Source organism: Hyperolius riggenbachi, chromosome 8 (genome assembly GCF_040937935.1).
Source record: "Hyperolius riggenbachi isolate aHypRig1 chromosome 8, aHypRig1.pri, whole genome shotgun sequence".
Lineage (NCBI taxonomy): Eukaryota > Metazoa > Chordata > Amphibia > Anura > Hyperoliidae > Hyperolius > Hyperolius riggenbachi.
Window position 1 is genome coordinate 21,236,904 of NC_090653.1, and position 24,021 is coordinate 21,260,924.

Genomic DNA, 24,021 nt, shown 5'->3' on the forward strand with positions numbered 1-24,021 from the left:
ACCAGGGGGAGCTCTTCTATGTGCTAATATACAAATATGCACATCTAAAGGGATGCAGGGATGTCGGCAGAGTTGAAGCTTGTCTCTGCATTGATACAGTGAAAGTCCCACCGGCATCCCTATCGCATCCTATCAGTGTGAAAAGCAGGCCATGTGGCTCCCCCTATTGGCTGCCAGGTTCTCCCCAAAGGCTGCCTGTCAAGTTACCGCACAGAGACAACGTGGGGAGAGCCAGTTATCGGCTGCTATGAGCTGGAGAAAATTACTGAATGCTTTTGGCATTCGGAAGCGTGCAAATCTTTGTGAATTGACATTTCCCAACGTAATTACAGCATAAGTCGGTAATTTACTCACTAGTCGGGAACTGTAATTTTTTTTTTGTGCGGTAACAAGTTTAGTGAATTGTAACTTGGGAAGGTGATCGGAAAAATCAGCTGTTTTGAGCATTACTGAATGCAGTAATGCTTTGTGAATGACTGCTTACCTTACCATCACCTTTATTATTACACACAGCAGGAGAAGCTTGCCGCTTACCGTACTCCAGGTGACGGCGGGTGATAAGGTTGTGCGCGCGGCGGTGAATGCGTTTTGCACGCGGCCCGGCTGCTCTTCAATGAAACGGGATTCCCGGGGAGGAGGTAAATACACGGATAACTGGAAAAAGGCAGAGATAATGTGAAACGGACAGAACTCCAAGTAAACACTGAAAGATAACCCGAGGTGGGTTTTAAAAATCCTATCAGCACACAGAGGCTGGGTCTGCATATAATGCCCAGCCTCTGTTACTATATTGTGCCCCCCATTGCGCTCTGCTGTGCCCCCCAAACTAAATCGCCGTGCTAGCGACACACAGTGTGTATCCAGCTGGCTGTTTACATTGTCAGTGTCCCACTCGCTCTCCCACCTCCTCCATAGCTCCGGTCCCGCCCGCGTCCCTTCCCTCCAATCAGCGGGGAGGGAAGGGACGCAGGCGGGGAGCGGCGAGAGTGACACTGTACATGTAAACAGCTTGCTGCCGACACACTGTGTGTCGCTAGCACAGTGATTTAGTTTGGAGGGCACAGTATAGTGACAGAGGCTGGGCATTATAGACAGACCCAGCCTCTGTGTGCAATTAGGATTTTTAAAACCCACCTCGGGTTCTCTTGAAGGATTATTAGAGTAGAACACTGGGAAACGTGCACAGAGGGCTGGATTACTGCCTAGGCTTCAGCCCGCCACAGAGCAGCAGGACGCCAGGGTGCAGTATCCAAAAATCACATTGCGTGTAGGAACACATTAGCCAGAATCGCATATGTGTTTTCCATTATGTGCTATGGAAAACGGATATGCGATTCTGCCTAGTGTGTTCCTACCTTGACTGTTCACATTGTCACACTACTGTACGTACATCCTCCACTATGTCCTTGTTGTGCAGGTCTACACTAATTCAGTAGCTCGGAGCTTGGCACACCAAAACCACACATCATGGCTACAACCATCGTCCTCAAAAGGTCTCATGAGACTATATAAAAAACTGCAGCTTTACTTACCAGGGGCTTCCTCCAACCCCCTGAGGTCTGCGTGTCCCTCGCCGCAGCACCGCTGTCTCCATTTCTTCTGGTGTCCTCTTTGTTGCGGCCGCCAATCAAACGTTTGAAAGAAACCACCAAGGCCGCAATTCCCGAGAGGGGCAGTGCAACCACCTTCCTAGATGAAGTATTGAACCCGGAGACACCCCTAGTCCTGTATCATTAAAGCTACGTACACACATACGACAACGATCGTTCGTTGTGAGCGACGAAAGATCTTTTAATTGACGAAAGAACGACCTAGCTTTAAAAAGTGTGTAACGATCTGATCGTTTGTTAACGAACGATCCGGAACAACATCACATACTGTTCCTGGAAGTTACATCATAGCAAGTTCCGCCCACACGTAACGAACAGTTCAAAACGTACGTTACACTGTAAAACTAACGTTACACATATGACATAACTACATTTCTATTTCATACTGTCGGTGTGTAGTAGAGCATCTAGATAATATAGTGTTGACAAAACATACAAAAATACACTTTGTCCTGTTAAAATAAAAATTATGGTATAATCATCTAGTATACAACGCGTCACTGGACACAATCATAGAACGAACGTTACATCACGAGGGGAAAATGTAATGTGCGGGGACTATAAAACGAAGTGTGCATGTCTTGCCTGCTACAAACAACCGTTTCTTAACGATGTACTACTTTTGCTAACGATTGTCGTTTAAAAAAATCCGCCAGGACAGATCTTTCGTTTTAAACGATCTAGCTCGTCCATCGTTGACTTAATGATCGTTGGCTGTTTTTTTTTTAAACGATCGTCGTTTGAAATGATCGGGGAACTATCGTTTCAAACAACTATAGTCGCATGTGTGTACGCACCTTAAAGAGACACTGAAGCGAAAAAAAATTTATGATATTATGATTTGTATGTGTAGCACAGCTAAGAAATAAAACATTAAGATCAGATACATCAGTCTAATTGTTTCCAGTACAGGAAAAGTTGAGAAACTCCAGTTGTTATCTCTATGCAAACAAGCCATTAAGCTCTCCGACTAAGTTAGTCGTGGAGAGGGCTGTTATCTGACTTTTATTATCTCAACTGTTCCTGGACTATTTACTTTTCCTCTGCCAGAGGAGAGGTCATTAGTTCACAGACTGCTCTGAAAGACTCATTTTGAATGCTGAGTGTTGTGTAATCTGCACATATTATAGAATGATGCAATGTTAGAAAAAACACTATATACCTGAAAATAAAAGTATGAGAATATTTTCTTTGCTGCTAATCTTCTAGTAATTATTCATAGTACACAACCAATTCATTATATCATATATTTTTTTTCGCTTCAGTGTCTCTTTAAGACAGAGCCAGGAATGACATGTGTTTGGGCTTATAACAATCAGCAGAAAGTGAATTTTATCTGCCAAATTCCAGGTTGCATAGTTTGCATTTCATTTTCATGCAAGGCAGAATTATTAACAGTACTATGATAAGAATTAAACCAGGTGTTTTACTGGTTTTTCCTTGAAATAGTTCAGTGTTCTCCCCAGGCTCTTTTAGCTGGGTGCTCCGCCCGGCTAGTTTTGGTGAGCACCCGGCTGTCATCGGCTCACCTCCTCCTATGCTGTGAGCAGAGTTGCGCAAAGAAGCACTGGCCCTGCATTCTCTCATCTCGCTCCACCCGGCTACTTTTTCACCCCACCCAGCTACTACTTCATGCCACCCGGCTGGAAAAAATTTCTGGGGAGAACACTGTAGTTCCTTACTTCCTTTCTCGAGGGAAACAAGGAAATCTTTCCAAGAAGGACCCAGAAACAGGCTCTATCTAATCTATCCCCATTCTACGCAAACCAAAAGCAAAACCAATTTTGACTGCAGTAAGATGGAATAAGTGAGAGATGCGATTACCTTATTTGGACTCAGGCCACTTCCTTTCGGCTGGCGGTCAGATACGGCATAAAGGCCATAGGAGGTGAGGGCCAAGCCAGCCGGCAATGACGCCAGCTTAAAGATCTGCAAAGAAACAATATGGAGACTGTGAAATGCGGGAAGCATAGAGGGAAACAGGGCAACATCCAAATCTCTTATGCCTGGTACACACAATGGGCATGATTCACAAAAGAGTGCTGTTAGCACGGCCGTTTTCACGCGAATTTTCGCATTGTGCGCGATCGCGAATTTTCGCCCGAAACGATAACGGTTTCCATGCGCAAACGCGAATTTCCGCACGAAAATGATATCAATTTTGTGCGAAAATTCGAGATCGCGCGCAATGCGAAAATTCGCACGAAAACGGCCATGCTAACAGTTAGCACTCTTTAGTGAATCAAGCCCCATGAGATTTCCAGGCAGATTTCCTGCCAGATCTATTATTTCCAACATATCCAATCTGATTTCCAATCGATTTTCAATAGAATTGAAAGGAAAAATCGATCGGAAATCAGATATGTTGGAAATAATCGATCTGGCAGGAAATCTGCCTGGAAATCTCACTGTGTGTACCTAGCATTATGGAACAGCCAACATATACTTATCAGCCAAAGTATTTCAACCACCAGTCTAATGCTGAGCAAGTTCCCTTTGAGCCCCTCAAACAGCTCTGACCCTCTGAGGCCTGGACTCCAAAACCACTGCGAAGGTGTCCTGTGGTATCTGGAAAACTACACTGATCAGAGTGAGGCCTGGGATGAAGAGATTGTTATTCATCCAATTAGGCTGCCTTTTTCTATAGCTCTACTAGCTGATTGCCCGGCGTTGCCCGGGAATATATTTGGCTGGTGTCGGCTCCACCCACTTTTTGTAACCCTAACAATTAATCAATGACCAAGTTTGTGAGCTTTGTGGTCTTTGGCATCGATAATTTGTATTGAAATGAAAAAATCTGATGGGTTGTTTGTGGCTCCACCCCCTTTTCTGAATTTGAACCCCAGTCACCCAATGACCAACTGTACCAGGTTTGAGGCCTGTGCCATTAACAGTGTAAGAATGGTAGCAATTAAATATTCCACTTGAAAAGCAATAGGTGAAGCTTTATACACTATTGTAGGCTCCACCCACTTTTCTGAATATTAATCCCATTCACTGAGTGAGCAACTGTGCAAAGTTTAAGAACCCTCCAATTAACAGTGTATGAATGGCTGCAGTTTACATTTTCCCAGTGAAATTTGTATTTGTCTCCACCCACTGATGACCCGGCATTGCCCGGGTATGTATTTGACAGGTGTTGGTTCCGCTCACTTCTTCTAACCCTAATGCACAAACACTCAATGACCAAGTTTGTGAGCTTTGGGGTCTTTAGCATCAATAATTTGTATATTCCCATAGAAATTAAACAAATCAGATTGGCTGTTTGTGGCTCTGCCCCTCTCCAGCATTTGAACCCCAGTCACCCAATGACCAACTGTAGCAGGTTTGAGGCATCTGCTATTACCTGTGTAAAAATGGCAGCAATTTAACCTCCCTGGCGTTCTATTAAGATCGCCAGGGCGGCTGCAGGAGGGTTTTTTTTAAATAAAAAAAAAAACTGTTTCATGCAGCCAACTAAAAGTTGGCTGCATGAAAGCCCACTAGAGGGTGCTCCGAAAGCGTCATTCTGATCGCCTCCGGCGACCAGAATAAACAAGGAAGGCCGCAATGAGCAGCCTTCCTTGTTTTGCTTACATCGTCGCCATAGCAACGAGCGGAGTGACGTCATGGACGTCAGCCGACGTCCTGACGTCAGCCGCCTCCGATCCAGCCCTTAGCGCTGGCCGGAACTTTTGTTCCGGCTGCGCAGGGCTCGGGCGGCTGGGGGGACCCTCTTTCGCTGCTGCTCGCGGCGGATCGCCGCAGAGCGGCGGCGATCAGGCAGCACACGCGGCTGGCAAAGTGCCGGCTGCGTGTGCTGCTTTTTATTTTGCAAAAATCGGCCCAGCAGGGCCTGAGCGGCGACCTCCGGCGGTGATGGACGGATATATTCGTCCATACCGCTGAGGAGGTTAAATATTCCCCTTGAAAATCGACAGGTGAATTTTGATTGGCTATTATATGCTCCACCCACTTCCCTGAATATTAATCTCAGTTACCCAGTGACCATCTGGGAAAAGTTTGGGAACCCTGCCATTAACAGTGTAAGAAGGGCTGCAGTTTACACTTTCCCAGTGAAATTTGGTTTTGGCTCTGCCTTCTTTTTGTCACCTGGACATACATTCACTCAATGACCAAGTTTATGAGCTTTGGGGTCCTTGGCATCAATAATTTGTATTTTCCAAGAAATGAAACGGTTTGTGGCTCTGTCCCCTTTTCTGAATTTGAACCCCAATGACTAACTGTACCAGGTTTGAGGGTTGTGCCATTAACAGTGCAAGAATGGCAGCAATTTTAATATTCCCCTTGAAAATCAACAGTTGATTTTGATTGGCTTTTTTAGGCTCCACCCACTATTATGAATATTAATCCCAGTCACCCAGTAACCAATTGTGCAAAGTTTGAGAACCCTGCCATTAACAGTGAAGAAGGGCTGCAGTTTACAATTTCCCAGAAAATCTGTTTTTGACTCCACCCACTTTTTGCAACCTTGACACACAGTCACTACTCAATGACCAAGTTTGTGAGCTTTTGGGTTCCTGGCATCAAAATTGTGTGAATGAAAGCAGTTTATCCAAAAAAATAGCAAATCTGATTGGATTTTTGTGGCTCCACCCCTTTAGTGAATTTGAACCCCAGTCACTTGATGATCGACTGTAGCAGGTTTGAGGCCTCTGCCATTAACAGTGTAAGGCCTCTTGCACACTGCAAGCGATTCAGATTCCGCTTTTTAATCAGTTCTTACTTCAGATTCAGATTTGCAGTTTGCTCCCTGCACACTGCAAATCGGAATCTGAATCGGATGTAAAAACAGATTAATTTTGAGTGAAACACAAGCAGAAAAAAGAAAAAAGAGTCGGCACTACAGCTAACTACACATGCTAGGAGGGAAGCGGCAGGGAGGAACAGTCTTCTAAACCTTAGGTGCAGACAGCGTGCTCAGGCTTGCGTGTGGACAGAAGATGCATATGTTGAAACAGAGTGGATAAGTCGGCACTTGCTGTATACTGTCATTTATTCCAAAGGTGGCAATACATCATTTCACAAAAACATTGTGGAGGAGGTAAACATACCTTATAAGAAGGCTGTATGAGGTGGGTGGGTGCTGGGCACAGAAGAGCCCGACAGCCGTTTCGCGCTATATATGCGCTTCCACGGAGGCTATAAGCTGTGTGCTGGTTGGCCGGGCTGAAATAGATTCACTTGCGGCGTGTGGCGGATTTCCGCCGCTTGGAGCCGCCCATCCTGCTCCCATAGAACCAATCATTTACTGGAGCGCATCATCGCGCTCCAGCGCTGGTTGATGGGAAAGTGTGACATCAGATAGGGACGGAGGCTTGCGCAGACCACACTATATTAGGTGGCTGCTATTGCTATTGCAATAGATATCCTCCGATTCTTACTTTTACGCCATCTTGTGGCGGAAGACCTAACTGCAACACAGTGTGCAACATATAATGTTGTAGTGACAATTCTATTGTGCAAATACTTATAGTTCTTATAATTAAGATAATATTTAGTTATTGTTGGTGCAATTATATGTGGTGCATGTGTGGCTAAAAATGCACATAGAAGATGGGCATGTAAAAAGGGAAAGTGAGTGGGAGGTATTATTAATGCTACGCTGGACAATTTACGTTAATGGATGCGCGAGGGGGGAAAAGGGGGGTAGGGAAAGGAAGGAAAGGGGGAAGGAGGAAGGAGCAGGGAATAGGGGAACAGGGGAAGGGAAAGAGAGAAGGGGGGGGGAAGAGGAGGGGGAAAGGGTGAAGGGTCATCAGGAACCATGGAAAAAGATTGCCAGAGCTCCACTTAAAATACATCAACACTTTGTATATATTTCATGGATCCAGGAAACAGGAGAAGTCAGTATAATCGTTGAGGCCCAAAGGGCCCATAGCATCAGTCCTTAAGATAAGAAGCACTTCCTCTCTCTTGAGTTTCTTCTCACGGTCTCCTCCTCTCCTTAATGGGGGAACCTGGATGATCCCTGCAAAGGACATCACGGCAGGATTACCGCCGTGAGCTTCTTTGATATGCTCAATTAATCTTGGTGAGCCATGACCAGACTTAATGGAGTTGAAGTGCTCCCTAAACCGTCTGTTAATGGATCTTGTCGTTTCCCCTACGTAGAATCTACCACACGGGCACCATATCGCATAAACGACGTACTCTGTTTGGCATGTAAAAAATTCACTAACTTTGCGTCGTACTGGCCCCAGCTGGTAGCTGCTACCGACGCTCATTTGGTTACAAGATATGTAACGACCGCACCTATGGTTTCCGTGTGGCTTGGACTTTTCCAACCAAGTGGTTCTACGTGGGGTTCTGAACTCGCTCCTACTTATTCGTGAGGCTATTGTGGGGGCCCGTCTGAAAGAGAACAGGGGTCTTTCTGTCACCAGAGGTTTTAATAAAGGATCTCTTAGAAGTATGTCCCAATTCTTGGTCATTACATTTTTGATCTGATCCGCCATAGCTGTGAAATCAAATGACATTGGTACTTTCTTGGTCATTGTAGAGGTCCTTTTCTTTTTATTTCTTAATAGGGATTTCCTCTCCTGAGAATTTGCTCTCTTAAAGGCTTGCTGAATTGAGTCGATTTCGTATCCTCTGGCCAGCAATCTACCGCCCAGGTCCACCGACGAAAATCGTCGAACGCGTTATTACGGCGGAGTCGGAGGAACTGGGCATAAGGGAGAGTGCGGGTGACGTGATCGGGATGGAAGCTGGTCTTGTGGAGTAAGGCATTGGATGCTGTTTCTTTACGGAATACCATTGGAATTAGACTATTCTCCCTTATAACCAGCTCCAGGTCTAGGAAAGCCATCCTATCTTGCGCTATGGTGGCTGTGAACGCCATATTTGCTTCATTAGCATTAACATAATGCATGAAATCATTAAAGGTGGCACAAATCCCAGACCAAAAAACCAACACGTCATCCACGTATCTGGACCACGCCCTAAGCTGGTCTCTAAAAGGATTGCGGGGGGAATGGATGTACTCCTCTTCCCACCACGCGAGGAACAGATTGGCGTAAGTACAGGAGACAGCTGTCCCCATGGCAGTCCCCGAAGTCTGCCAGTACCATTTCTCGTCGAACATAAAGGAGTTGTGCGTTAGAACAAACTCTAAGCTTTCACAAATGAAGTCCTTAAATTTCTCATCTTTGTCTGTGCGATCCAGGAATCTCCTGATCGCTGCTACACCTAAATTGTGGGGGACCTACTATACAAGCTTTCCACGTCGACAGCTGCCATGAGGTCGCCCTCATGCCAGGTGTAGTCCTCAACTCCCCTTAGGACATCCATGGTGTCCACTAAGTGGGAGGGGACCTGATCCAATAACGGTCTCAGGACGTGGTCCAGATACCTGGACAACCTTTCCGTGACCGACCCCATCCCTGAAACGATGGGGCGGCCCGGGGGATTGGTCTGGGACTTGTGCACCTTAGGTATGTGATACCAAATTGGTTTGATCGGGTGACTTGGTAACAGATCGTTAGCCAGTTTGGGGGTAATGACACCCTGTTTGGTCCCTCTTCTTAATAAGGATCTAAGTAGGTTTTGGTAGCGGATCGTGGGATCCGCAGATAGGCGCTGATAAATCGCAGGATCCTGCAACTGCCTCAGCGCCTCCTCGCGGTATTGATCCGCAGACATCACCACAATTGTCCCTCCCTTATCCGCTCGACGTATCTGTAGGTCTGTGCGATTTTGTAGCCATTTCAATGCTCTCGCTTCTTTGGCAGATAGATTGTTATCAGCCTTGGGATAGATCTGTGCCTTAAGTTCCCTTTCGATGGTCTTTTGAAAAATGTCTAGGCTGGAACCTGGTTGGACATGGAATGGGGCTGTAGATCTGCAAGGTTTGAAGTTTATTTCCGCTTTCTGTTCATCCCCCTTTCCTTGTGATTCCAGCTCCCGCAGAATGTCTAAATTCTGTTGGTCTTGACTTGACCATTGGATATCCGGGCTAAAGCCCAGTGGGCTGATCCTGGCATCTCCCCAACACATGGTGCCTGGCTGCTTGGATACGTATTCTTTTTTCGAAAAATGTAACTTGATACTAAGGCGTCGAATATTCTTGTATAAGTCGACCCTGAATTTTGCAAAATCGAAATCAGTGGAAAGGCTATAGTTGAGGCCTTTTTGCAACAAATCTTTTACTCCGTCAGGGAGCACAGCGTTGGATAGATTCAAAATCTCCAAGGGGCTGCACTTTGGGGTTATAGACAGATCTAATTCCTCCTTCGCTTCGGGTTCTTGGGGTATTTCCTGTCTTCCCACTGTAGGTGACGTCCCTTTCTTTTTTGCCTTGGATTTGCCTCTGCCCCTCCTTGTCCTCCGCCTAAAGGGCGAGCTCGTTGATTAGGATCTGGTCCGCCAGACGGATTGCCAGAGTGGATGCTAACGTTAGTCTTCTCCTCTTCACTGGAGTCTGTATCGGTCGTCCAGTGCCCTTTCCCTTTTCTTGGGGTTCTTGGCTTACCGGCTCTTTGCCAGGAGAAGTACTTTTTCTGACGATAGTCGTCCTTGTCCCTTTGGAACTTGCGCAATTTGCGCTCTTTAATTGTATCTTGTACAGTTGTTAGTTTACGATCTATTTTTTTCAGTGTTTTGGAGTACTGGGTGCGTTCCACCAGTTCCTGATAGCGGAGTTTGGTATTCTCAATCTCCTTGAATGTTTTAATGTGTTCCTGTTTGATGCGCTCCAATACAATATCTTGCAGTTTCACTGCTAATTCTAGGTACGCTGTTTTCCATTTTTTGACAAACTCCTCATCGTCCTGGTATTCGGACGGCTCGACATACCGGGATGGGGTCGGTCACGGAAAGGTTGTCCAGGTATCTGGACCACGTCCTGAGACCGTTATTGGATCAGGTCCCCTCCCACTTAGTGGACACCATGGATGTCCTAAGGGGAGTTGAGGACTACACCTGGCATGAGGGCGACCTCATGGCAGCTGTCGACGTGGAAAGCTTGTATAGTAGGATTCCCCACAATTTAGGTGTAGCAGCGATCAGGAGATTCCTGGATCGCACAGACAAAGATGAGAAATTTAAGGACTTCATTTGTGAAAGCTTAGAGTTTGTTCTAACGCACAACTCCTTTATGTTCAACGAGAAATGGTACTGGCAGACTTCGGGGACTGCCATGGGGACAGCTGTCTCCTGTACTTACGCCAATCTGTTCCTCGCGTGGTGGGAAGAGGAGTACATCCATTCCCCCCGCAATCCTTTTAGAGACCAGCTTAGGGCGTGGTCCAGATACGTGGATGACGTGTTGGTTTTTTGGTCTGGGACTTGTGCCACCTTTAATGATTTCATGCATTATGTTAATGCTAATGAAGCAAATATGGCGTTCACAGCCACCATAGCGCAAGATAGGATGGCTTTCCTAGACCTGGAGCTGGTTATAAGGGAGAATAGTCTAATTTCAATGGGATTCCGTAAAGAAACAGCATCCAATGCCTTACTCCACAAGACCAGCTTCCATCCCGATCACGTCACCTGCACTCTCCCTTATGCCCAGTTCCTCCGACTCCGCCGTAATAACGCGTTCGACGACGATTTTCGTCGGCAGTCGGTGGACCTGGGCGGTAGATTGCTGGCCAGAGGATACGAAATCGACTCAATTCAGCAAGCCTTTAAGAGAGCAAATTCTCAGGAGAGGAAATCCCTATTAAGAAATAAAAAGAAAAGGACCTCTACAATGACCAAGAAAGTACCAATGTCATTTGATTTCACAGCTATGGCGGATCAGATCAAAAATGTAATGACCAAGAATTGGGACATACTTCTAAGAGATCCTTTATTAAAACCTCTGGTGACAGAAAGACCCCTGTTCTCTTTCAGACGGGCCCCCACAATAGCCTCACGAATAAGTAGGAGCGAGTTCAGAACCCCACGTAGAACCACTTGGTTGGAAAAGTCCAAGCCACACGGAAACCATAGGTGCGGTCGTTACATATCTTGTAACCAAATGAGCGTCGGTAGCAGCTACCAGCTGGGGCCAGTACGACGCAAAGTTAGTGAATTTTTTACATGCCAAACAGAGTACGTCGTTTATGCGATATGGTGCCCGTGTGGTAGATTCTACGTAGGGGAAACGACAAGATCCATTAACAGACGGTTTAGGGAGCACTTCAACTCCATTAAGTCTGGTCATGGCTCACCAAGATTAATTGAGCATATCAAAGAAGCTCACGGCGGTAATCCTGCCGTGATGTCCTTTGCAGGGATCATCCAGGTTCCCCCATTAAGGAGAGGAGGAGACCGTGAGAAGAAACTCAGGAGAGAGGAAGTGCTTCTTATCTTAAGGACTGATGCTATGGGCCCTTTGGGCCTCAACGATTATACTGACTTCTCCTGTTTCCTGGATCCATGAAATATATACAAAGTGTTGATGTATTTTAAGTGGAGCTCTGGCAATCTTTTTCCATGGTTCCTGATGACCCTTCACCCTTTCCCCCTCCTCTCCCCCCCCCCCCTTCTCTCCTTCCCCTCCCCTGTTCCCCTATTCCCTGGTCCTTCCTCCTTCCCCCTTTCCTTCCTTTCCCTACCCCCCTTTTCCCCCACTCGCGCATCCATTAACGTAAATTGTCCAGCGTAGCATTAATAATACCTCCCACTCACTTTCCCTTTTTACATGCCCATCTTCTATGTGCATTTTTAGCCACACATGCACCACATATAATTGCACCAACAATAACTAAATATTATCTTAATTATAAGAACTATAAGTGTTTGCACAATAGAATTGTCACTACAACATTATATGTTGCACACTGTGTTGCAGTTAGGTCTTCCGCCACAAGATGGCGTAAAAGTAAGAATCGGAGGATATCTATTGCAATAGCAATAGCAGCCACCTAATATAGTGTGGTCTGCGCAAGCCTCCGTCCCTATCTGATGTCACACTTTCCCATCAACCAGCGCTGGAGCGCGATGATGCGCTCCAGTAAATGATTGGTACTATGGGAGCAGGATGGGCGGCTCCAAGCAGCGGAAATCCGCCACACGCCGCAAGTGAATCTATTTCAGCCCGGCCAACCAGCACACAGCTTATAGCCTCCGTGGAAGCGCATATATAGCGCGAAACGGCTGTCGGGCTCTTCTGTGCCCAGCACCCACCCACCTCATACAGCCTTCTTATACGGTATGTTTACCTCCTCCACAATGTTTTTGTGAAATGATGTATTGCCACCTTTGGAATAAATGACAGTATACAGCAAGTGCCGACTTATCCACTCTGTTTCAACATAAAAACAGATTAAAAAGCGGAATCAGAATCGCGTGCAGTGTGCAAGAGGCCTAAGAATGACAGCAGTTTCAATATTCCCCTTGAAAATCAATAGGTGAATTTTGATTGGCTCTTGTAGGCTCCACCTACTTTTCCGTATATTAATCCTAGTCACCCAGTGACCAACTGTGTCAAGTTTGAGAACCCTGCCATTAACAGAGTAAGAATAGCTGCAATTTATATTTTCCCATGTAAAAAGTTGTTTTCGGCTCTGCCCACTAACCTTGACATACAGTCACTCACTGACCAAGTTTATGAGCTTTGTGGTCTTTTGCATCAATAAGTTGCATGTTACCATTGAAATTAAACAAATCTGATTGGCTGTTTTTGGCCCACTCCCTTTTCAGAATTTAAACCCCAGTCTCCCAGTGACTGACTGTACCAGATTTAAGGCCTCTGCCATTAAGAGTGTATGAATAGCAGCAATGTAAATATTCCCCTTTAAAATCAAAAGGTGAATTTTGATTGGCTGTTGTAGGCTACACCCACTTTCCTGAATATTAGTCCCAGTCACCCAGTGGCCAACTGTGTCAAGTTTGAGAACCCTGCCAATAACAGAATGGCTGAAATCAATTTAAAAAATCTGATTGGCTGTTTGTGGCTGCACCCACTTTAGTGAATTTGGACCCCAGTCACCCAATAACTGACTGTATCAGGTTTGAGACCTCTGCCATTAAAGGATTCCACAGCTGAATAAACAGATAACTCCAGTGTGTGAGGGGTCAAAAGTACATACTGTGACCTCCTCCTGCCCCCTCCATCTGCCGCTGTTCGTGCACTATTCATACCAGTGTCCCGGCGACTTGCTTGATCCTTGACCTGGACATATTTCTTCCCTCTTCACTTCTGGCCGGCGCATAGCTTTCGGCTCAGAAGCATGCTGTCCTCTCCGTCTAATCTGGGCTGCGTGTGCGCTCCATTACACCAAGCGTCACATGATTAGCATGTGACGCTTGGTGTATTGGAACACACACGCAGCCCAGATTAGACGGAGTGAAATGTAATGTAAATATTCCCACTTGAAAATCAATAGGTACATTTTGATTGGCTGTTTTTAGGCTCCACCCACATTTCTGAATATTAATCCCAGTCACCCAGTGGCCAATTGTGTCAAGTTTGGGAACCCTGCCATGTAAAAAATTAAGTTGTTGGCGCCGCACAATTTTTCTAACCTTGACATACAGTCACTCTATCAAGTTTATCAGCTTTGGGGTCCTTGGTATCAATACTTTGTATATTCCCATTGAATAAGAAACAAATATGATTGGCTGTTTGTGGCTCCGCCCCCTTTCTGATTTTGAACCCTAATCACCCAGTGACCGACTGTACCAGGTTTGAGGCATCTGCTATTAACAGTATAAGAATGGTAGCAGCTTAAATATTTCCTTTGAAAATCGAAAGGTGAATTTCTATTGGCTGTTGTAGGCTCCACCTACCTTCCAAATTCTTAATTTCATTCACCCAGTGACCAACTGTGCAAAGTTTGAGAACCCTGCCATTAACGGTGTAAGAATGCCTACAGTTTATATTTTCCTAGTCAAATTTGTTTTTGGCTCCGCCCACTTTTTGTAACCTGGACACACAGTCACTCAATGACCAAGTTTGTGAGCTTTCAGGTTCCTGGCATCAAAAATGTGTGAATGGAAGCAGTTTATTCACCAAGGAAATCTGATTGGCTGTTTGTGGCCCCGCCCCTTTAGTGAATTTGGACCCCAGTTACCCAAAGTCACACTGTAGGAAGTTTGAAGCCTCTGCCATTAACAGTGTAAGAATAGCAGCAGGTTAAATATTCCCCTTGAAAATCAATAGGTGAATTTTGATTGGCTTTTTTAGGCTCCACCCACTTTCTTGAATCTTAATCGCAGTCACACAGTGACCAACTGTGGCAAGTTTGAGAACCCTGCGATTAACAGTCTAAGAATGGCTGCAGTTTACATTTTCCCATTGAAAATGAACGGCTGAAATTTGATTGGCTGTTTTATACTCCGCCCACTTTTCCTAGATTTGTAACCTCAGTCACCAAGTGACCAACTGTGCCAAGTGTGGGGACTCTGGCTTGACTACTGGCAGAATGGCAGCCTTTTCCATTTTTTCCATTGACTTGAATGGGGGAAATCTGATTCGCTGTTTGTAGCTCCGCCCACGTGTGCAGGGGGGACCCGAGACCCCCAGAACACATCATCCCAGGTAGTAAGGGATCTGTGTACCAAGTTTCGTTCAAATCGGTCAAGCCGTTTTCGCGTGATCACGGCACACACACACACACACACACACACACACACACCTACACACACACACACACACACACACACACACACACACACACACACACCTACACACACACACACCTACACACACACACACCTACACACACACACACCTACACACACACACACCTACACACACACACACACCTACACACACACACACACACACACACACACACACACACACACACACACACACACACACACACACACACACACACACACACACACACACACACACACGATTTTATATATATAGATGGTCCATTGCCGAGGCTACCATGTAGGCCTGAACGATTTTAGGAAAAGATTGAATCGCACGATTTCTGTCAGAAATTGCGATTTCGATTTGATTCACGATTTTCTTTAAATCCAGATTTAGCGCTAAATTCACAATGTACAGTAACATTTACAAACATGCATCAACAGAAAATGACATCATACTATCACATTGCTAGTATGATGTCATTTTCTGTTATGTTTGTAAATGTTACTGCAGTGCCTTGTGAATTTATCAAAACACTTTTCTTGCCACATCAGTGCTATGCAGATCATTCCTGCAAATTACAGCGATGTCCATGGAGGAGGGGGATGTCAGGGTATTGACATTGCATAGACAGAAGCAGCCTGTGGGGTGTTTAGTGAAATACACTAGTACACAAATCAGATATTAGACACACACGTCATAGCCAGCCCCCTGCATACATACATACATACAGACAGACATACATAACACACGTCATAGCCAGCCCCCTGCATACATACATACATACATACAGACAGACAGACATACATAACACACGTCATAGCCAGCCCCCTGCATACATACATACATACATACATAACACACGTCATAGCCAGCCCCCTGCATACATACATACATACATACATACAGACAGACATACATAACACACGTCATAGCCAGCCCCCTGCATACATACATACATACATACATAACACACGTCATAGCCAGCCCCCTGCATACATACATACATACATACATACAGACAGACATACATAACACACGTCATAGCCAGCCCCCTGCATACATACATACATACATACATACATACATAACACACGTCATAGCCAGCCCCCTGCATACATACATACATACATACATACATACAGACAGACATACATAACACACGTCATAGCCAGCCCCCTGCATACATACATACATACATACATATATAACACGCGTCATAGCCAGCCCCCTGCATACATACATACATACATACATACATACATATATAACACGCGTCATAGCCAGCCCCCTGCATACATACATACATACATACATATATAACACGCGTCATAGCCAGCCCCCTGCATACATACATACATACATACATACATACATATATAACACGCGTCATAGCCAGCCCCCTGCATACATACATACATACATATATAACACGCGTCATAGCCAGCCCCCTGCATACATACATACATACATACATACATACATAACACACGTCATAGCCAGCCCCCTGCATACATACATACATACATACATACATACATATATAACACGCGTCATAGCCAGCCCCCTGCATACATACATACATACATACATACATACATATATAACACGCGTCATAGCCAGCCCCCTGCATACATACATACATACATACATACATACATATATAACACGCGTCATAGCCAGCCCCCTGCATACATACATACATACATACATACATACATAACACACGTCATAGCCAGCCCCCTGCATACATACATACATACATACATACATACATATATAACACGCGTCATAGCCAGCCCCCTGCATACATACATACATACATACATACATACATACATATATAACACGCGTCATAGCCAGCCCCCTGCATACATACATACATACATACATACATACATACATATATAACACACGTCATAGCCAGCCCCCTGCATACATACATACATACATACATACATACATATATAACACGCGTCATAGCCAGCCCCCTGCATACATACATACATACATACATACATACATATATAACACGCGTCATAGCCAGCCCCCTGCATACATACATACATACATACATACATACATAACACGCGTCATAGCCAGCCCCCTGCATACATACATACATACATACATACATATATAACACGCGTCATAGCCAGCCCCCTGCATACATACATACATACATACATACATACATAACACACGTCATAGCCAGCCCCCTGCATACATACATACATACATACATACATACATATATAACACGCGTCATAGCCAGCCCCCTGCATACATACATACATACATACAGTCATATATAACACGCGTCATAGCCAGCCCCCTGCATGCATACATACATACATACATACATACATACATACATAACACACGTCATAGCCAGCCCCCTGCATACATACATACATACATACATACATACATACATATATAACACGCGTCATAGCCAGCCCCCTGCATACATACATACATACATACATACATATATAAAACGCGTCATAGCCAGCCCCCTGCATACATACATACATACATACATACATACATACATATATAACACGCGTCATAGCCAGCCCCCTGCATACATACATACATACATACATACATACATACATAACACACGTCATAGCCAGCCCCCTGCATACATACATACATACATATATAACACGCGTCATAGCCAGCCCCCTGCATACATACATACATACATACATACATACATACATACATACATAACACACGTCATAGCCAGCCCCCTGCATACATACATACATACATACAGACAGACATACATAACACACGTCATAGCCAGCCCCCTGCATACATACATACATACATACATACATACATAACACACGTCATAGCCAGCCCCCTGCATACATACATACATACATACATAACACACGTCATAGCCAGCCCCCTGCATACATACATACATACATACATATATAACACGCGTCATAGCCAGCCCCCTGCATACATACATACATACATACATACATAACACACGTCATAGCCAGCCCCCTGCATACATACATACATACATACATACATACATATATAACACGCGTCATAGCCAGCCCCCTGCATACATACATACATACATACATACATACATACATACATAACACACGTCATAGCCAGCCCCCTGCATACATACATACATACATACAGACAGACATACATAACACACGTCATAGCCAGCCCCCTGCATACATACATACATACATACAGACAGACATACATAACACACGTCATAGCCAGCCCCCTGCATACATACATACATACATAACACACGTCATAGCCAGCCCCCTGCATACATACATACATACATACATACAGACATACATAACACACGTCATAGCCAGCCCCCTGCATACATACATACATACATACAGACAGACATACATAACACACGTCATAACCAGCCCCCTGCATACATACATACATACATACATAACACACGTCATAGCCAGCCCCCTGCATACATACATACATACATACATATATAACACGCGTCATAGCCAGCCCCCTGCATACATACATACATACATACATACATACATACATAACACACGTCATAGCCAGCCCCCTGCATACATACATACATACATATATAACACGCGTCATAGCCAGCCCCCTGCATACATACATACATACATACATACATACATACATAACACACGTCATAGCCAGCCCCCTGCATACATACATACATACATACAGACAGACATACATAACACACGTCATAGCCAGCCCCCTGCATACATACATACATACATACATACATACATACATAACACACGTCATAGCCAGCCCCCTGCATACATACATACATACATACATAACACACGTCATAGCCAGCCCCCTGCATACATACATACATACATACATACATACATACATACATATATAACACGCGTCATAGCCAGCCCCCTGCATACATACATACATACATACATACATACATAACACACGTCATAGCCAGCCCCCTGCATACATACATACATACATACATACATACATATATAACACGCGTCATAGCCAGCCCCCTGCATACATACATACATACATACATACATACATACATACATACATAACACACGTCATAGCCAGCCCCCTGCATACATACATACATACATACAGACAGACATACATAACACACGTCATAGCCAGCCCCCTGCATACATACATACATACATACAGACAGACATACATAACACACGTCATAGCCAGCCCCCTGCATACATACATACATACATACATAACACACGTCATAGCCAGCCCCCTGCATACATACATACATACATACAGACATACATAACACACGTCATAGCCAGCCCCCTGCATACATACATACATACATACATAACACACGTCATAGCCAGCCCCCTGCATACATACATACATACATACATAACACACGTCATAGCCAGCCCCCTGCATACATACATACATACATACATACATACATAACACACGTCATAGCCAGCCCCCTGCATACATACATACATACATACATAACACACGTCATAGCCAGCCCCCTGCATACATACATACATACATACATAACACACGTCATAGCCAGCCCCCTGCATACATACATACATACATACATAACACACGTCATAGCCAGCCCCCTGCATACATACATACATACATACATAACACACGTCATAGCCAGCCCCCTGCATACATACATACATACATACATACATACATACATAACACACGTCATAGCCAGCCCCCTGCATACATACATACATACATACATAACACACGTCATAGCCAGCCCCCTGCATACATACATACATACATACAGACAGACATACATAACACACGTCATAGCCAGCCCCCTGCATACATACATACATACATACAGACAGACATACATAACACACGTCATAGCCAGCCCCCTGCATACATACATACATACATACATACATACATACATACATAACACACGTCATAGCCAGCCCCCTGCATACATACATACATACATACATAACACACGTCATAGCCAGCCCCCTGCATACATATATACATACATACATACAGACAGACATACATAACACACGTCATAGCCAGCCCCCTGCATACATACATACATACATACAGACAGACATACATAACACACGTCATAGCCAGCCCCCTGCACTCTCACGATATCACAGGGCCCCGGCTGACTCCCCTAGTCTGACAATGCAGTCACGGCGGGTGGCCTCGGCTGGAGACGCACTGGCCTCCCGTTCTGGAAGTGGCTTTCCCTCTGCTCTGTCACCGTGAGGCCTTCCACAGACCTTGCCCGGCTTTCGCGGCCCTGCCGGCGTCACCGCAACATCCTGAGAGCAGACATGCTCTTCTTGAAGCGTTGCGGAACACGTCACTGACGTGAGCCGCGGGACGCAGGAGACAGACGAGAGCCTCCACTCGCTACTGTGCACAGCAGAAGGAGGACTGCGCTGCCCGGGGAATATCTTAAAAATTCGCCGCCTTGGCGATTTCAAGATCGTCATTTACGATATCGCGATTTCGATCTCGAAACGATAAATCGCTCAGGCCTTCTGCCATGCCCAATATGCAGCAAGCTGTGATACTCTACGGCCGCAATTAACTAAGCATTACTGCATTCGGTTAATGCTGATTTTACCGATCATCTTGCCAAATGCCAATTCATTAAACCTATAACCGCAGTCAAAAGTAAAATTACAGACTTGTGCGGTAAAACACCTCAAGAAATGTCAAGAAAGTGCAATTCACAAAGATTAAAGCATTCGGTAAAACAAATAAAAGTGGTATTTATCTCCAGCTCTGACCAGCTGATATCTCACACTCTCTATACGGTACAAGCTGACAGATGTAGCAGACTGTGTAACAGCTGTAGACCTCTGTGTCTTCCTGTAATATACCTCTCTCTGCTCTTAGTGGATGTTGCTATTGACAGATGTCTTTTTAACTAGATTTGAATAAAGGTCTTTTAAACTGGAAGTGTGCTACCGCATTGTTCTCCCCAGGCTCTTTTAGCCGGGTGCTCCACCCAACTAGTTTTGGTGACCACCCAGCTGTCATCGGCTCTCCTCCTCCTATGCTGTAAGCAGAGTTGCTCACAGAAGCACCGGCCCTGCATTCTCATCTTGCCCCACCCGGCTACTTTTTCATGCCACCCGGACACTATTTCATGCCACCCGGCTGAAAAAAATGTCTGGGGAGAACACTGTACCGCTTTGCCTTAATTAACAAAGATGTTCCTATTGTTGGGTAAGCTGCCCTCCTGGCGACTTGGGTTTGTATCCTGTGCATCTGTCTTCTAGTTGTTGGTAGCAGACAGCCAATAGGTAGAGCCACACAACCCTGCTTCTCATCCCATTTGATCCGATACTCTGGCAGGTGGGACTCCAGGGAGCACAGGGTGCAGCAGAGGATGGGAGGGGGTCAAAGGTTTTGCTCCAGGCAAGACAGAATGGAAGGAGGGTGGTAAGGGTTAATGCAATGTCCCAGAAGCAGGACAGGTTAGGGCAGCAAACCCAATCACATAAGGTCCAAAATCTCAAACCTAGTCTAAGTGGCAGGCCAATTTATTTATTAAGATTTAACATGTATTGGAACAGTCTCAAACTAAGTGGTGTAGCTATAGCGATTGTGGGGGCCTGCTCCTCCCCTTTCTGCAGAGCGGTAAAGTGTAATACTTGCCTGCTCCAGGTCTCCTATAATCTTCCTGACAGCCCAATGCTCTATGCTGCATACCTCTGGGGCAAGTCACGTGATCAAGAGAAGGTGGTATAGAAGCACAGAGCATGTGACTGCCAGGAAGGATGGAAGACACAAGACGCATCGCTGGAGCAAGGAAGTATTACACAGCTCTGCTGGGCTACCCTGTTATGTGATGGTGTCTGAGTGGGGAGCCCAGTAAAGGGCCCCATGCTAATTTCACTGGGGGTGTCCCAGGGTTGTTGCTGCACCCCGGCTCAAACTGGCAATGTTTCTATCACAATCACGGTCACCGGTGTGCTCCTCTGGATGGGAAGGCAGTGCGCTGTCATTCTTTTACTTCTTACAATGATGCATATTTGAAACTCTTGAGGGCAACATGAAATGGCAAGAAGGGCGGCAAACGGCCCACGGGCCTTGTGTTTGACACCTGTGGGTTAGGGTAATGGGATTAGTAGTGCACCTGCCCCTCAGGCAGTCGGGAAGGGGTAATGAAGGGCAGTGGTTTACTCCCTCCCCCCTAGGGCAAGACAGAGTGGAGGGGTGATGGGGGAGTTCCAGTGGCATGATGCCCCAGAGGTAGGCCAAGTTAGGGCATGGGTAATGGGGGAGGAAAAGTAGTGCTGCTGCCCCCACCCCCAGGCAGTGGGGGAGGGGTGCTGAAAGGCAGTGGCGTGGTCCCCTTCCCCTTGAGGCATAATAGGATGGAGGGGTGATGCCCCAGAGGTAGGACATGTTAGGGCAGGGGTAATGGGGAAGGATTAGTAGTGCTGCTGCCCCCCAGGCGGTGGGGGAGGGGTGATGAAGGGCAGTGTTGTGATCCCCCTCCCCCTGGGGGAGAACAGAATGGAGGGTTGATGCCCCAGGGGCAGCAGTGGGGGAGGGGTGATGAAGGGCAGTGGTGTGATCCCCATCCCCCTGTGGTAGAATAGGGTGGGGAATGGGAAGGGTCAGTGGTGTGATGCCCCAGAGGTAGGACAGGCTAGGGTAGGGGTTGTGGGGAGAAGATTAGTAGTGCAGCTACACTCCAGGCAGTGGGGGAGGGGTGATGAAGGGCAGTGGTGTGATCCCCATCCCCCTGTGGTAGAACAGAATGGATGTTTGATGTCCCAGGGGCAGCAGTGGGGGAGGGGTGATGAAGGGCAGTGGTGTGATCCCCCTCCCCCTGGGGCAGAACAGAATGGATGTTTGATGCCCCAGGGGCAGCAGTGGGGGAGGGGTGATGAAGGGCAGTGGTGTGATCCCCATCCCCCTGGGGTAGAATAGGGTGGGGAATGGGAAGGGTCAGTGGTGTGATGCCCCAGAGGTAGGACAGGCTAGGGTAGGGGTTGTGGGGAGAAGATTAGTAGTGCAGCTACACTCCAGGCACAGGCAGTGGGGGAGGGTTGATGAAGGGCAGTGGTGTGGAGCACATAGGGGGGAAGAGGAGAGTGTATTCATTAGACTCTACTTCACTCAAAACTCCACTCACCTTGGCCACCATACCGGCTCCTCCCCCTTCTCGCTCTGTAAAGATGTCAAGACAGGACACTCCCTGCAGCTCCACCCTCCTCCGCCAATCCTGCCAATCCAGCGAGGTGGGCGGGGCTCTACAGACAGCTATCAGCGCTGGCGAGCTCAGCATAAGCGGCGACTCCCAGCAGCCAATCAAGTTGCTAGTTTCGAAACCAGCGCTGCGTCCCATTGGTGGAAGCCTAAGTCGCGGCGGAAGTGACGTATGCAATGCCTCAATGCTGCTGGGAGGTGTAGTTTATGACTGTGGGCTTTGTAACTAACCAGAGTTTATTCTTCCTAGCTGCTCCAGTCCAGGCAGCCACGTACCTTTTTGACATAAGCCCAAATCATGTTTGGTTCGGTTGCTCAGGACAAGTGGAGCCCACTATAACCTGCGGGAGATATATAGTGTAGAGGGTAGTTATAAATAGTGTTACCCATAGCAACCACACTCCATGCTTAGAGGATACCCCATGTGACATGATGAGATAGACATGTGTATGTACAGTGCCTAGCACACAACTAACTATGCTGTGTTCCTTTTTTCCCTTTCTCTGCCTGAAAGAGTTAAATATCAGGTATGTAAGTGGCTGACTCAGACAGGATGTAGCTACATTGTGACCCTCACTGATAACAAATTCCAACTATAAAACACTTTCCTAGCAG

The 24,021-nt window shown here is 46.0% G+C and overlaps 1 protein-coding gene across 1 annotated transcript in view; it reads right to left on the reverse strand.

Moving 5' to 3' along the window:
- APOOL (apolipoprotein O like) overlaps positions 1–23,420 on the reverse strand; it is a 57,942-nt gene extending 34,522 nt beyond the window's left edge. The window contains exons 1-3 of the mRNA XM_068249258.1: positions 23,333–23,420; positions 3,435–3,539; positions 535–654 (exon numbers count right to left, since the gene is read on the reverse strand). Coding sequence (XP_068105359.1) covers positions 535–654; positions 3,435–3,539; positions 23,333–23,344 — 237 coding nt within the window. The 5' untranslated portion in view covers positions 23,345–23,420. The remainder of the gene's footprint in view (positions 1–534; positions 655–3,434; positions 3,540–23,332) is intronic.
- Positions 23,421–24,021: the final 601 nt, after the last annotated feature.